Raw genomic sequence first — 15,068 nt, 5'->3', positions numbered from 1 at the left:
GGATTGAGTCGGCAACATTGAATACATTCTACCTCTACCTCTCTCTACTACATCGCTCGACCTTCAATTTGGTGTTCTTGGTGCATTTGAAATTCATGGTGCCAAATGACTTCCAACCAATCATCAAAAGGGAGCTTCACCTCGCTTGAAGAAGAGGAGATTTCCAAAATTTCCATAGAGTCAACCGATGAAGAGCAATATGGCTCGGATCATGAATTCATTGTTGAGCGCATTTTGGCCCAAAAAACAGAAGATGGCCAAAGGCTGTATCTGATAAGATGGACGGGATACCCAGAGGAAGAATCATCGGTAAAAACTCTTTCTTAATATTAAAACCTATTCAAAGAGCCCTAGTACTTACATTCTGGTAGTGGGAGCCGAGGAAGAATATATTGGGTCAAAGCATTCTTGACGCCTGGAAAACACGACGAACTCGTGAGCTCCAGGGCTTAGATGCACCATATGATGTCAAAAAACTGGAACATCTAAAGAAGGTGGCTGAGGCTGGCAAAGCGCGACGTGCTCGTTTGCGACGCGAGAAGAGAAAGCGTCAGGGAATAGTCGTATCGCCTCATGAATCTGACGCAGATAGTATCGACGAGACACAAACGACAATTCCACATCCACCAGTTAACACAGCTACACTCAGGGATGCAAGAAACTCCGAAAGACAACAGCAAGTTCAAGCTGCTAGAAAATCTAAAGTAAGCCCAGACATTCATTTGAATCAAGAACCCATCTGCATGTTGTGTGGTATTGGTACCACCCTCACATATCAAGTCTCTTCCCGCAGGGTTCCGCGTTTATGACTGGTTAGCAGATACAGTCACTGAGTTTCCGGAGAGATAGTATATCGAGGGTATGGTATACATTGTCATTCTTCCTGAAAGTCTAGTTTGAATTCGGACAACAAATGATTCTTGGTCATCTAACTCATTCGAGATATTAGATCTCTTTGACTAACTCTATCCAAGATTCAGGAACGTCAACAAATCGACTCCGATTCATCGTCTGACGAACCGCTGTTCGTAAATTCGCGACAAAAATCGACCTTGGGTGCCTCATCTTCTACACAACCACCAGCGCAGAAGGAACTGCAGAAGAATGTTGCTTCCAAAGTAAACACTAGCGATTATTCACCGATAGCAACCGCCGAAAGCTCTTCATTGTCTAAAAACAGCTCAGTGTTGAAGGGCTCTTCGTTATCTAGAGGAGTCTCAAAGATTCGAGGAGGGGGAGGTGCCACAAGAGGAGGTTCTTCTTTACAGTCACAAAATGTTTTTTTTGGCGGAAAAGCGCCCAGAAAACAAAAAGCGAGTTTAATTGAAGCAGCGGCAGATTCATCAAAAGACCAGCGTCATTTCAAGAATAAGCATATCCTCAGAAAAGTGGAACTGGCTGGGAGAACTTTAGCAGACAAATCACCAGATATTACTGCTATTCCTGGTGGCTTGATAAATCCTTCGAAAGTTTCATCCTCATCTCTACCACGACCAGACACTCTTCATAGAACCCCGTCTGCTCCTCAGAATGAGGTGCCCATGGAACTAGTTGAGTCGCCTCTCGAGAAGCAACAAGTCTCCCAGCGACTGCCTGCACTGCACCCATCTGAAATGTCATGGGAAGAGGTACAGAAAATTCCGTACGAAAAGCGAACAATCTGTTTCTTCTTTACTCAACCCAGTGGATGCGGTGAAAGTAGCTGCAAGTATCTCCACCAAAACGATCCCCTCCTGCCTATTGCCCCGCCCCCAGATGGATGGTTTTCGTCGCAGCAAATTTGCTTCTTCTACAATCTGAATGGAGACTGTAAATGGGGCGATACATGTAGGTATCTGCACGAATCAAATCCCGATATCCCAGTCAGAAAGCCGCCTTCCGGATGGGTAGCGCCAGATCCATCTGCCAAAATCATGCCAACCAAAGCACAGCTCCCAGACAGTGTCGACGGTCCGCAGTGGGTCTGCTATTACTGGTTCCATGATGACAGTTGCACAAAAGGAGTTGACTGCAAAATGGCACATTCGACTGATAACGATCTCCGAGTAGCACCAAGACCTGGTTCTGTTCCTTGTAGGTACTGGATTCAGGGTCGTTGTCGCAATGGTGCAGATTGTTCTTTCGCGCACGACCCTACTCAGGATAGTCACTCTATATCCTACACGAGCCAACTTCACCCTAAAGTCACCGATTCCGAAATTCCAGGGGAGAAAAGTGTACAGCCTTCACTATATCAGTCAAAAACTATTCCTATATTCGGTGACGACGATACAATGGATTTCGAGATGGATACAATGCCTGACCTTCCACCCCTTGAGTCAAATATTGTAGAGCCTGAACAACATTTCGATGATCATTCAGTCACTGAAACAGTAAAAGTCACAAGTGTCAAAATCAAGACAGTCACGTTTGGCCCACAGACGCAACCTATCAAGCTCGAATTCACAAGCCTTCCACTAAATACTTCGGACTGGGCAAGAGCGTTTGCGAGTGCAGAGATTTTGGATTTCAATCATATATGTACCATATATGACTTCAAATCGAGATACAGCCATATTCAACATTCTACTTATTGGCAAGCGAGTATCAGCACCGATCCTACCGACCAAGCTGAACGCGACACGGTTAAAAATATGGCTAAGCATCTCTGTCTTCAGACGTCTGGTTTGGCGTGCATTTCGAGCAATTACATTATTCTACTCTATCCTACCGTGGCTGAAGAATGGAAGTATTTAGATGCAACACCTGATCCACCAACTGACGCTATACTGAAATACTTGGTATTTGGTTCTCAAAGCCCTATTTCAAGTTCCATGGAATCTGCCACAATCGACAAAATTTCATTGACGGCTCTTTCCCAGACTGACATGATGATGAAAAGCTTCCATCATCTTGATTACGAAAAACTGATCAGAGACCTGAAGCTTAAGGACCAGAAACTCAAGAAACCTATCACCTTCAACTTTTGTTTAATATTTCCTGCATCTAAACAGCCTCTTGCGGAATTGATAGCATCTTGGCTCAAGAGCTGTTCAAAAGACGACGGCAAGATATACAGCTATCAGAAGCCAGGATGCTGGAACCATTTCAAAAAGCATGTCAAAGCTGGAGCTGTGCTGATACACTCGTCTGCGCTCAGTCTTATCTCTGATACAGCTCTCACTCATGGCATGACGCTAGACGGGATGAACTACACATTTTGGTGTATCCAAGATACCACATCTAAAGTGCCATTCTCCCAAATGCAAAAACAATCTGAACTGGGTCAAATTGTAACAAAACGCCTCTTACCTTTAGGGTATACCATACTCCTCACACCAAGCTTTTTGGTTGCAGAACCAGTCATGACACTTAGCTTTTTGCAATGGTACCAAAAGAAGATCAAAAGCTCAATAAGTGGCTCAGTCAGAGTAGTGTGCTGCCACGAACTTCCGAGCTTTCTGATGGAACTTGCGATTTCGAAGGCTGAGGAGCAAAAAGAACTGATGAGTAGCCTTGCAGGCGACCCGTCGATGCTTTCTAAATTAAGCGAAAGGGGATTAAGTCACGAACAGTGTACGGCGAGACTCGATCTGTATTGGCTTCTTTGTGACATGCTACGCGAGGATCTTCCTGCCAATCTATCTCCTTTCGATCGTGACCCATCCGAAGAGAATTCGCGGAGTCCATTTCTCTTTGCGCCTCAATTCATCGATCAAAATGACGAGAAAAACTTGATCGCTTGGTTTGCAGGGTGGGCTCACGCAAATCTCGATAAATATAGACGATTCTACGTCATTGGTTCTGGAAAATCAAATAGAAGCTTTGGTGTTCCAGTGAGAATGATTCCAGAGAGCGAAAGTCTTCCACCAAATTCCAAGGCTTTCCGGGAAGGAGGCGCGTTAGCGTGGGCCAGGCGAGGAAGGAACCCGATTCCTATTGCCTGCAGCACCGCGTCATTGGGGGTCAATGAAACTCCGTTAGAAGAAGCGGAAGTGAAGTTGAAGGAATTCAAATATGAATTTACGGATGAATGGTATCCTGAGTGGAGGAGGAACCCGGGTGAAGGACGGAGTTCGAATCATATCATCGAGTATCGATGGAATCGTGTCTTTGAGTCGCTTAAAATTCCTTTTGAGCCGGAAAAAGTTAAATATTGATTCATGAAAGGGAGTTTTGAAGTTACTTGTGGAGTTTGAGCGTTCGTACATTTTGAATCTTCTTGCTATTATGATACCATATTCTTCACATGACAAAGCTACACAAACAATAATAGGCTAGCGTTGACTTTCCAAACGGTTTAGAGCCTGCGAGATAATCATCGTACCAAAGCTTTTGTCGAACCTTTCCAGATGTCGCAAGGTTCATGTGCTTGCAAGATGTAGTCCCGTATGCTGTATTAGTATCACATAGTGATATTGGAGTGCTTTGCTAATAAGAAGTGGGTTCTAAAGGAAGAAAGGAGCAATCTACTTCCTCTAGTATACGGCGGACTATAATGACATTGTGGTTCAGCTCGCGTTGTTTTAGAGCCCTTGTGCCTGGGGGTGGAAATGAGGATTGGAATGCAGGACACAAAGGGGAACCCCCCTACGATCTCTCTTTTCTTTGTAGGCTCTAAATGGTCCCGATTTATATCATACAATCACTCTCATACCTCATAATCTCTTACTCTCGTACTCTCTTACTCTCATACATCACCATATGACCTACCGAATAAGCTACCATCTAAACATGTGATTTAACCTAGTATAGAAACATTACTTCTACGCCACACATGAACTTTTCGTAAAATGGTTTTATCGCTAGGCTCTAAAACAATGAACAGATGATGTGTGTGTGTGAGAGAGAGAGGCAAAGGGATTCACCAAGATATTCACTAAACTAAGACAGACTCTAACGTAACTTGCGCAACACACATTAGAATAAGTCATTTAAGGGTTTATTACGTCTGTGGCTACTTGAGTGTCAGTGCAGGATTTTCAATGGTTCAGACTGCGGTCTAACACAGAAGAATTTCGATTTCTAAATCTATTCTCCATAGTACGATATGCTTTTATCCTGAATCCTTGTCCCTTATATAGAAAACGACTTCGTGACGACCCTGTTTCAGCTGCTGGTACATTTTCAAGTCAACCGCTGGATTGCAATCTCACGACGACAAGTTTAGGCTCTCCAACTCTCTATTGACGCTCATTTGGACAGTCAAAAGCAAATATTTATATTCAACTTTTCCAAGTGGAATATGATAGCTCATAAAACTAGATCAATAGTGACATGAGTGAAGGAGAAGAATGAGAAGCAAAAAAAACATGGAATGTACCAGCCCTAACCCCTCATTTACGCATCTCCATTGCACACAGTGCTCCACCAAGAGATTGCATGGATATTAGCCGAGTTATCGATGACAACTACTCTCAGGCCCCTTTTCGTTTGTAGAAGTGCAATATTTAGATGGGCTACGAGATAGAGTACGAACGAGAGATAGAGTACAGAGTCGATGATGAATTGCTTTTGCTTCCGATAGCATACTGAGCTAGTCAAATGGGATTTCGTTATGAAAACATGCTCGTAGAAGGTAGCCCGTGTCTTTCTGGTTAAAGTTCTGAAGCCGAGGAAGGGTAGGCCGTAGGCGGATTGCAATCTTGTCTTCTTGTTCTTGATGTAGCTGCAAAGCTATTGAAACTGACCAACGAGTAAGAAGAATCGTATGTCTTGGTATCATGGAACTGTGGTTGTGGCGGAAGATAGAGAGGAGTCTGTGACATGGTTGTTTAGAGGGAAGAGGAACATTGTGTCAATGAAGCAAGACCTTCGCGTCCGTATAGTGAGATGAGCCACGTAGAGGATAGCCAATGGAATTGAGATATCATATCACGATATTGCATGTGATACGGAAAGAGCTGGAGGGCGATTGCAATAAATAATCAGAGACATCATTAGTCCATAACAGGCTCACAACGGCTTTAAGATGAAAGAGTGACGTGAATTCATATTGCTTTGAAAGAATGAATCTAGAAGAGGTCAATTTTGATTTACAGAGGGAAATGATGTAGTTTGCTTTAAATTATTAATAATCTAGCTTTTGTTGTTAACTTTTTATCGGGGTTTTGGGACGTGAATGAGCTGAATGATTAGAGAGATTCGAAAGATTGAAAGTGCGCCCACATCAGTCAAGGTTCCCTTTCGAAAAATGTGAAATTTGGTGAGGATATCTCTAAATGGAGTGCGCTTTAATAATTTCTATTTTGTCTGACAACAGAAGAAGGCTATTGATTCTTTTCCTTCCAAACCCAAAACGCCAGTATATGCAACAAGTATCATTTCCGAGAAAGAACTCATACACCTATCACGAACCCTGTAAAATTACTACACTACTTGGATTTGATTCCCTTCTTCTTTTTCTCCTTGCTCTCCTTCTTCGTGGTATCTGTCTTCAAAGTCTCATCTTTCTTGGCCTTCTCCTTAGTTTCCTTCTTGGGCGTATCAGCCTTGGCTGTTTCGTCCTCCTTGGTCTTCTCTACTTTGGTGTCTGCCTTTGCCTTGTCTGCTTTGGGATCGATACCCTTTCGTTTCAAGGTGTTCTTTCTCGCCTTCACCATATACTCTTCATCTTCACCATCATCCCATCCTCCAAATGCATCCTCCTCCTCAGTTTCTCTAATAGGTGTCTTGTCAATATCCAACTCATCCAACTCCCTCGCAGCATCCTTCTCGCCAGGTTTGGTCTTGGGAGATGGACCTGTCTTCTTGAATTTAGAGACAAAGAAACCATCAACGTTATAAGCATGGGGGTAATATCTTCTTGTCATCTTCATGTTCTTGTCAAAGCTTTTGCCCATGTATGACGTGAATCCCTCCTTACCAAAAGTTAGGCCAGTCTCCACGAGCTTAACATTTGGTCTCTTGTTGAGCACGTATTGAACGACTTGCTCGTTCTCCTCAACGGTGACACTACATGTCGAATAAACGATATAACCTCCGGTCTTGCTTGCATGGTCAACCGAGTCGATAGCTGAGAGAAGTAGCTGCTTTTGTAAATGAGGAAGCATAAGGAAATCTCGTTCTGTTTTGTTCGTCTTCACACTAGCATCCTTGGCGATAACTCCAGTACCGGAACATGGTGCATCAAGTAAGACACGATCGAAACCTCCAATAACTCTGGGGAACTCTCTGGCGTCGTAATTGCACACGATCACATTTTTGGCTCCTAGACGATGGATGTTACCGATCAAACCTTTAGCACGAGATTTGTTGCTATCGTTGGCGAAGATGCAACCTGTGTTCTTCATCAAGGCGGCAATGTGTGTTGTTTTTCCACCAGGAGCAGAGGCCATATCGAGGACACGCTCATTTTCTTGTGGCGCGAGAGCCATCACGGGAAGAAAAGAAGAAGCGGCTTGTAGAATGTAATGTCCGGCAAGGTACTCTGGAGTGGCACCCAAGGGTACAGCGCTCTCGAAAATTTGCAGACCAACTTTGGACCATTTTCCTACTGGCTCCAAGACTACTCCACGGTTGATCAATGCCTGTGCAAGGTCTCTTCGATGTGTTCGCAAGGTGTTTGTTCGGATAACGACAGGTCTTGGGGTTTCGTTGGCCTCGAAGAATGCAAAAGCCTCCTTAGGCGGGAATAAGTTGAAGAGCTTTTCGGCTAAGAATTCCGAGTAACCATAGTATGCGCAAATATCCTTGATCAATTGAGCTGTGTATTCGGCTCTGGATCTACCCTCTTCAGAGAGATTCGAGAAGTCATCCAAGACTCTGATAGTGTCGTTGATTCGAGATCGTAGAAGCTGTAGATCGGGTGCCAATAATGCATTAGTCTTGGGCGCCTCTCCGTCTTCGTCGTCGCTGTCGAATATATGAGGTCTATCTCCTGCAATGTTTGTTTGCATAGCAGCTTCCTCCAATTCAGCCTGTGCCTCTGCGGCCTCCTCAGCTTTTTGCTCATCCAATTTCCTTGAAAGTCCAGCGATATTGGCAGCAGTAAGTTTTTCCTCGGCATCAGATTCGTCCTCATCCTCAGAGAACATTGCTTTGGGGTGATCATCATCCGAATCATAGACATCACTTCCACTGTCCGAGCCAAGGAAATCATCTGGAAGACCAGGACCATCATCATCTGAAACATCCAATTCGTCAAATTCGTCATTCATGAGATCCGCCGCATCGGAGTCGACATCCTCCATCTCTTCATCTGACATGGGCAATGGTGCAGCCTTCTTCGACTTTTTCGCAGAAGGTTTCTGAACCGGTAACGAGTTTGTAAATTTTCCTTTTGTTGCATTTTGTGCCACCGAGTTCTTCTTGCCATTGGCAGCTCCATTGGACTTTTTTTCCAAAGTTCGACGTTTCTTATTAGGATCGGGAGCATATTGCATCGATTCTGCTCTAGATTCTGCTACTGACATTCCAGCTTTTCTTTTTAAATTGGTGAAATGTGCTTCATCGAGCGGTTCGGGCATGCCCTGCTTCTTCATACGTCTTCCGACACCCATTTTGAATGATTTATTTGGATGTTCGTACTAGAAATTTAAAAGTTGAATGTCAAGACTCGCAAATGCAGCAAATGCGATTTGAGGGAACTTTTTTTCTAGACGAATATTAATTTTCTCGCAGATAAGGTTTAGCGCACTTAACTTATCAAGCTCGGTCGCCGCTATTCCGATGCCAAGACTTTTATCTTGTGCTATGGTCAGGTCACACACATGATGGAGTGGTAATTGTGAATTTGATTGTCTGTAGCTTGTTTTGCCCGCAGTTGAACTTCGAAGAATTATACACGTTTTTACCCAACTTCTTTAAGTATTCTTCATCATGACTGAACTCACATTTGCCAAGTCCTTCATTCAGACTCTCGAGTCGCGGTCTCCCAAAATCACTGCCGATCATGTTGAGGATCCAAGAAATTATCCCTCAAGAGGGGCAGTATGTCTCCCTTGCGCTCTTACTTTGTGTACCTCGTTTTGCGTCACTCACGTCTCCTTAACTTCTCTCCCCCCTTTACTTCGAGCTATTGCTCCCCATACTAACAAGTATGATAGGCCATTCTCCCAAGATGAAAAAACCTCCCGCGAAACGTCAAAAGTTGACTCCTGGACAAGAACGTAGCATCTCGGTATCTTTGAAGTCATCGCGAAACCCACCTCTCGACGTAACACTTTCTGCACTGTCGCCAAATACTTCCATTCTTAATTTAAAAGAGTCGTTATCCGAGAAAGAAGGGATTCCCGTGGAGAAATTAAGGGTACTGTACAACAAGAAACCGGTCGGAGATGCGAAAGTTTTGAAAGATGTTATTGGCGAAGAAGAAACCAAAGTCGAATTTAGTATCATGGTAATGGGTGGAGCCGCTTCCGTGAGAAAAGCTGAGACGCCCGGAAATGAAGTAGAGGCACCAGTTGCACAAGGGCCTAGTGGACTGGAAACTCTTGCTGGAGAAGAGTTCTGGGGAGATTTGAAGGGCTTTTTGGTGCAGCGATTGAGGGACGAAGAACAGGGAAACAAATTGTATGAAGTATTCAAGAAAGCCTGGGAAAGTAGCGCGGTTTGAGGTACATAATTCACGGGAGAACAAAGCAAGGAGTTTGTCAATGTACAATTGAAAAGACACAGGCAAGTTTGCCAATTCAGAAACAAGTACTTCCGCAAAAGTCGCTTTTAATGTCTTCATATATCATCACGCTGGAATGATCAATCCGTCTTCAGAAGAATAAATTCACACCCATGCATATCATCGCAGGCAATAAGCACCAAATGAAACAGCGTTCCTTCCTGTCACGTTCGTTCCCAAAACCATAAGGCTTGTATCTATGCCTTGAGAGCGGCTGTACCCTTGCTGACTGTCTTCAACATTTCATTCTCCTCGAGGTCGGCTTCGTCGTTTGCTTGAAGTTCATCGCCCGAAAGTCCGGATAAGGCACGCTTGAAAGATTCCTTGGTGGAGGCGTACATCATTTTTGGCTAGAAATTAATTAGTACTAGAAGGTGATACTGTAAGATGGGACTTACGAAGGTAGTAGCATCATCAGGGGACCACGAAATGAAAGTAAGCTTGGTTCTAGTAGCATATTAGCCTCCAATCCACAAAGCCAAACGGAAGTAAAATCACCTTTGTCCCTCTCCGTTGGCCAAATCGTAGTTGAAGTCGTAGACAGCGTATCTGGGACCTTTACCCTGGGTTTTCTATAATGTTCATCAGCGCTTGGTCCGTAATAATAATCTTTTAAACATACGTTCTTGTTGAGTGCCTTTGCATTTACGAGGACCTCACGGAATGGTTCCCAGTCTGCCGACTCGCTGGAAGTGTCGACAACAACCTTTGTGCCTTCATCGTTGATCTTGTAAACGATCCACTTGATCTTCTTTTGAAGCTTCATCTCGTTGAACTTCTCGATGCATTCATCGTCGACGGTGATACTGTAGACTTGTCAACTAATGCTCTACGGCCCTGCTCAAATTGTTGGTAGGAACAGATTCGCATCAAGCTCGGTTGTCACCGCAAGTCACTGATGGTAGTCGGTTAAGTAGTGGGGTGAACTGACCCTGAGTTAGACTATCAAAGCGAAATCATTAGCAAACGGTGGTGTGGCAGTTGGTAGAATAGAAGCTACATACCATGATGTCAAGAAAGTCTATGCGACGATTTGTGTTGGTAGAAACTGTCAAATCAACAGAAAGTCAGCAAATGCCTAATACTTAACAAGTAGACAGATAAACAAATCGAATGACTTTGAGACCAGACCAAGCTGTCGAATGAAGAACGTACGTTAAAGATTGTTCAGAGACCTGCTTTCCAAAGTCCGCTGTATGTTGTGGTAATTGCGAGGTAGTAGGAGGAGCGAGAGAAAAGCTTGGGAGATGTTTATCTTTGGGAGAGTTTTGGATTTTGCGAACGGGGATGAAGGTCAAGAACTTGGTGGGGTTACTTGCCGGTGTGCGATCACCTGAGTGGGACGCTAAAAATACCTTGTCGTGCTTTCACACTCAATCTGGATGGATGAAAGCTGGCAACTTTGAGAGGATTTTACCCCTTTCAAGATATAAAAAATGAAGATGGCCTCTGCTGGTTAATGCAGACAGGAATCAAGTCAAAAATGCGGATGAATGATATGTTTCTGGTTATGATGAATCGTCAACGATGAGGTACGGAGTAGATGTCTGTGGGTGGAGAAGCTTCCCCTACAGTTGTACACTCTTTGAACGTTTTATCGGTAATCTTTGGGGCAACAAAGATATGCATATAGGGAGCTCTTACTAGCTAGATTTGTAAAAGTCAAAATTGAAGATCTGGAGTTGTGATTCTTTGAGTAGTAATATAATAATTTCAATGGCTGCCTGGGTAGAAGTCAAAGAAATACATCTGAAGCTGTAAGCTCCTGATTGTATTTAGATAGTTACATTTATCTCATCAATGGTGAACTTACATAGCCACCTAGCTAGATGGGCAAACTGAATTCGCTAATCATGTAGATATGCATAGGAAGTAGGCAGAAGAATAATCTATGCTATTTCCAAGAAGCTGTTGGGAGATACCTCTGTGAATGTCATCAAACGGTGTGCATCATTATGAAGGCCACCCACCTAGTTGACGCCATCTTACTATCTTTCCTGGGTTGATCACAAGGCAGATATATTCCAAGAAGATTGACACGCAAACGAACACATCACCGGTCTTGTATAATCGAGTCAGCCACACTGTGTGGCCACTGAAATGGATTTGAAATTTTTCATATTTTATTTTAGTTTCATTAATTTACATGGTCATAATCTCTTAAACACATCATATCGCTCCGTGATGCCATGCAAGACGAGGAACGAAAAAGGGTGAGTGGGGTGTTATACAATGTTTTGTCCGGTACCAAATTGTCTGGTAATCAAATCGCACAGACAAATGTGGCTCAGACGGGTATTTTATTTTATTTTGACCAATAACTTTTTACATCATTCCTGTCATATTGTTAGCGTAATGTTCATCACAGCGAGTGAGAGAATGTACTAACCTCCCATACCGCCCATTCCTCCCATGCCTCCCATACCGCCAGCTGGTGGTCCCTTCTCTTCTGGTGCCTCGACAATAGCAACTTCAGTAGTACCTAATAATGAGGCAACACCGCTGGCATCAACCAAACCAGTACGGACAACCTTGAATGGATCGACAATACCAGCAGCAATCATGTCAACGTACTCTCCAGTTGCGCTGTTGAATCCCTTGTTGAAGTCGGATCCAAACTCATCCATGAGCTTACCAACGACAACTGATCCTTCAGTACCAGCGTTTTCAACGATGGTGCGCGCTGGCTTAGTGATAGCGCTCTTGATAATGTTGATACCAAGTTGTTGGTCGAAGTTGGCAGGCTTAAGACCTCCAAGAGCTTGGCCAGCAGCCTTGAGGAGAGCAGTTCCACCACCTGGAAGGATACCTTCCTCAACAGCAGCACGAGTAGCGTTGAGAGCATCAACGAATCGATCCTTTTTCTCACCAACCTCGACCTCGGATGCGCCACCGACCTTGATGACAGCTACACCACCGGAAAGCTTAGCAAGACGTTCTTGAAGCTTCTCCTTCTCATAATCGGAGGTGGTAGGGTCGTTCATGACACCTCGGATTTGCTCGCATCGCTGAGCAATGGCATCCTTGCTACCCTCACCGTTCAAGATGATGGTATCCTCCTTGGTGATGGTGATAGATCCAGTAGTACCGAGCATGTCTGCGGTAGCCTTCTCGAGCTTGAGATCAAGCTCGTCAGTGAAGACGGTAGCATTGGTCAGGATACCGAGATCGCCGAGGATAGACTTTCGGTTATCACCGAAACCGGGGGCCTTGACAGCGGCAACTTGGAGTTGACCACGGAGCTTGTTGAGAATGCATACAGCGAGAGCTTCTCCATCGATATCTTCAGCAATGATGACCAAAGGACGGCGAAGTTGAGTAGATGCCTCAAGTGCTGGGATGATATCTTGGACGTTTGAGATCTTCTTCTCAGAAAGGAGAATCAATGGCTTCTCGAATTCGACCTTTTGCGACTTGGTATCGGTGATGAAGTATGGGGAGACATAACCGCGGTCAAATCTCATTCCCTCGGTAATATCGAGTTCATCCTCCATCGTCTTTCCCTCCTTGACTGTGATGACACCTTCCTTTCCAACCTTCTCCATAGCGTTGGCAATCAACTTTCCGATGTGGGTATCACCGTTTGCACTGATAGTCGCAACTTGTGCGATTTCCTCGCTGGTTGTGATATCACGCTTGTTCTTTTGCAAAAACTCAACAACGGCCTCCACGGCGGCTTGGGTTCCTCTGCGCAAGTCCATTGGGTTGCATCCTGCGGCGACGTTCTTTACGGTCTCGGAGAAGATAGATTTAGCAAGGACAGTAGCAGTTGTGGTTCCATCACCAGCGGTCTCGTTGGTTTTCGAGGCAACATCTTGGATGAGTCTAGCACCGAGGTTCTCGAATTTGTCCTTGAGGGAAATAGCTCTGGCAACAGTTACACCATCTATTCACCAACGATTAGAATTTTACAACTAGGTAACCGGGGAGTTCGCAAACCTTTAGTAATCTTTGGGGAGCCATATGCTGACTCAATAAGAACATTTCGGCCTTTGGGACCTAAGGTTGTGGCAACAGCTTTTGCCAAAGTCTCAACACCAGCAAGAAGAGCTGCTCTGCCCTCAACACCGAATTTGAGCTCCTAAATCAAAAACTTGATTAGTTTACAATCGCCAGATATCTATGTCATATCTCAGAGCGACATGAACTGAAGTTAACCCAAACATACCTTGTGAGCGAATCTCAACTGTTGTAAAGGACGAAGCTTTGAAGCTGTCGATCCGTTAAGAATCGAAGCTCTTGCTCTAGAACTCAAAGCGCGTTGCATCTTGAATCAATTGAATGAAAGACGCTTATGAAATATAACAAATTAAAAATTGGATATTTAAAAGCTCTCAAAGTTTACAGAGAAGAGGCCTTTTTGTTGTTCAGAGTAAATAGAAAGAATGGAGACTTTGAGATCTTGGAGATAATTTTTCTGGGCCCCATGTTCGGCAGAACCTTTCTCCATCGAATCTGCGAGAAACATTTGAGCTGGGTGAACGGAAGTTCCCGAATGGAGGGGCCGAGCTGCCGGACATATTTTACTTGATGACTAATGAATTTGACTTTCATATTCGAACCTCACTTCAAACCTCACTCGTACCACAACTTCGCTTTACCGTTAACACAGTGGCCCCCTCAACCCTCAACCTTCATTCATCGGATGACTGCTGATGTAAATGATTATTTATATGTTTGTATATCATTTTACCCAAGTTATGAGGGAGGATCTACTTTGGAGAAGGAGGATTAGTACCAACGTGTAGGCATGTATAGATGATGTATAGTGCCTGTTACCTCTCAGATTTCATGCAAAGAAGGACAATGAAACCTATGAGTGTGCATAGGTATGTAAAATGTATACTCTTATTGGTATTTATGATGCTTTGATTTGTGCCGATACTGATGTCAAGATCTCTGAGTTTCTTGGACGCACATGAATGTCTCTGAGCCCCTCTTCGGTCAAATGCCCCCCTTGTGTCTTCGAAAGATTCGAACTATCGCGACTTTGATGACCATATGTCGAACCTGAGTCTTTTATTTTCATTTTGACTTTGAACTCAGGAGGAAGTATTGAAAGGAAGTAGCGATTCGGTGTACGAAAACAGTAGCGAGTGTTACTTGTCCTGACGTACCTTTCTGGCGTGAGGGTTCAGCAGTCACTTGAATCATGATGTACCTAGATGAACCTCATATTCAAATATTATGAGTAACTCAATCCTTGAGAAATTCATCAAAGTCAATCAAGGCTTTTGCTGCTCGTACTCATGTGTGTTGCTAGTTTGCTTCATCAGTGCGTAAGAAGAAACGTACACACATCTTGATCTCCATCATAGCACAATGGAAGTAATTAATAGAAGTTCTTAGCCCGCATGTATTCGTATCACTCTTATTTAGATATCAAGAGTTATGGACAAGGAGTTATGGGCAAGGGAGAGATGTAATGGTATTGTTTGATTGCGACCTGTACAGGGACACAGAGCCGATACTT

At 44.0% G+C, this 15,068-nt stretch overlaps 5 protein-coding genes across 5 annotated transcripts; 2 read left to right on the top strand and 3 right to left on the bottom strand.

Moving 5' to 3' along the window:
- Nucleotides 1–105: 105 nt before the first annotated feature.
- EAF02_008042 (uncharacterized protein) lies at nucleotides 106–4,139 on the top strand (the record flags this gene model as incomplete). Its single annotated transcript, XM_038904090.1, has 3 exons — nucleotides 106–309; nucleotides 372–704; nucleotides 975–4,139. The coding sequence occupies 3 exons, from the start codon at nucleotides 106–108 to the stop codon at nucleotides 4,137–4,139; spliced, it is 3,702 nt and encodes a 1,233-aa protein (XP_038756371.1).
- A 2,214-nt stretch (nucleotides 4,140–6,353) lies between these two features.
- Nucleotides 6,354–8,480, bottom strand: EAF02_008041 (uncharacterized protein; the record flags this gene model as incomplete). Its single annotated transcript, XM_038904089.1, has 1 exon — nucleotides 6,354–8,480. The coding sequence occupies one exon, from the start codon at nucleotides 8,478–8,480 to the stop codon at nucleotides 6,354–6,356; it is 2,127 nt and encodes a 708-aa protein (XP_038756370.1).
- A 319-nt stretch (nucleotides 8,481–8,799) lies between these two features.
- EAF02_008040 (uncharacterized protein) lies at nucleotides 8,800–9,535 on the top strand (the record flags this gene model as incomplete). The annotated part of the gene is made up of 2 exons (XM_038904088.1): nucleotides 8,800–8,938; nucleotides 9,027–9,535. 2 exons carry the CDS (start codon nucleotides 8,800–8,802, stop codon nucleotides 9,533–9,535), a joined length of 648 nt encoding a protein of 215 aa, XP_038756369.1.
- A 257-nt stretch (nucleotides 9,536–9,792) lies between these two features.
- Nucleotides 9,793–10,602, bottom strand: EAF02_008039 (uncharacterized protein; the record flags this gene model as incomplete). Its single annotated transcript, XM_038904087.1, has 6 exons — nucleotides 9,793–9,945; nucleotides 9,994–10,042; nucleotides 10,094–10,167; nucleotides 10,218–10,401; nucleotides 10,527–10,537; nucleotides 10,600–10,602. 6 exons carry the CDS (start codon nucleotides 10,600–10,602, stop codon nucleotides 9,793–9,795), a joined length of 474 nt encoding a protein of 157 aa, XP_038756368.1.
- Nucleotides 10,603–11,920: 1,318 nt separating this feature from the next.
- On the bottom strand, nucleotides 11,921–13,862 carry EAF02_008038 (uncharacterized protein; the record flags this gene model as incomplete). The annotated part of the gene is made up of 4 exons (XM_038904086.1): nucleotides 11,921–11,931; nucleotides 11,985–13,481; nucleotides 13,535–13,676; nucleotides 13,764–13,862. The coding sequence occupies 4 exons, from the start codon at nucleotides 13,860–13,862 to the stop codon at nucleotides 11,921–11,923; spliced, it is 1,749 nt and encodes a 582-aa protein (XP_038756367.1).
- Between the last annotated feature and the right edge of the window lie 1,206 nt (nucleotides 13,863–15,068).

Source organism: Botrytis sinoallii (genome assembly GCF_014898435.1).
Source record: "Botrytis sinoallii strain Bc 23 chromosome Unknown BSIN_014, whole genome shotgun sequence".
NCBI classification, from domain to species: Eukaryota; Fungi; Ascomycota; class Leotiomycetes; order Helotiales; family Sclerotiniaceae; genus Botrytis; species Botrytis sinoallii.
Note: the sequence above shows the minus strand (reverse complement) of the source record. Positions and strands in the feature narration are given on the sequence as shown.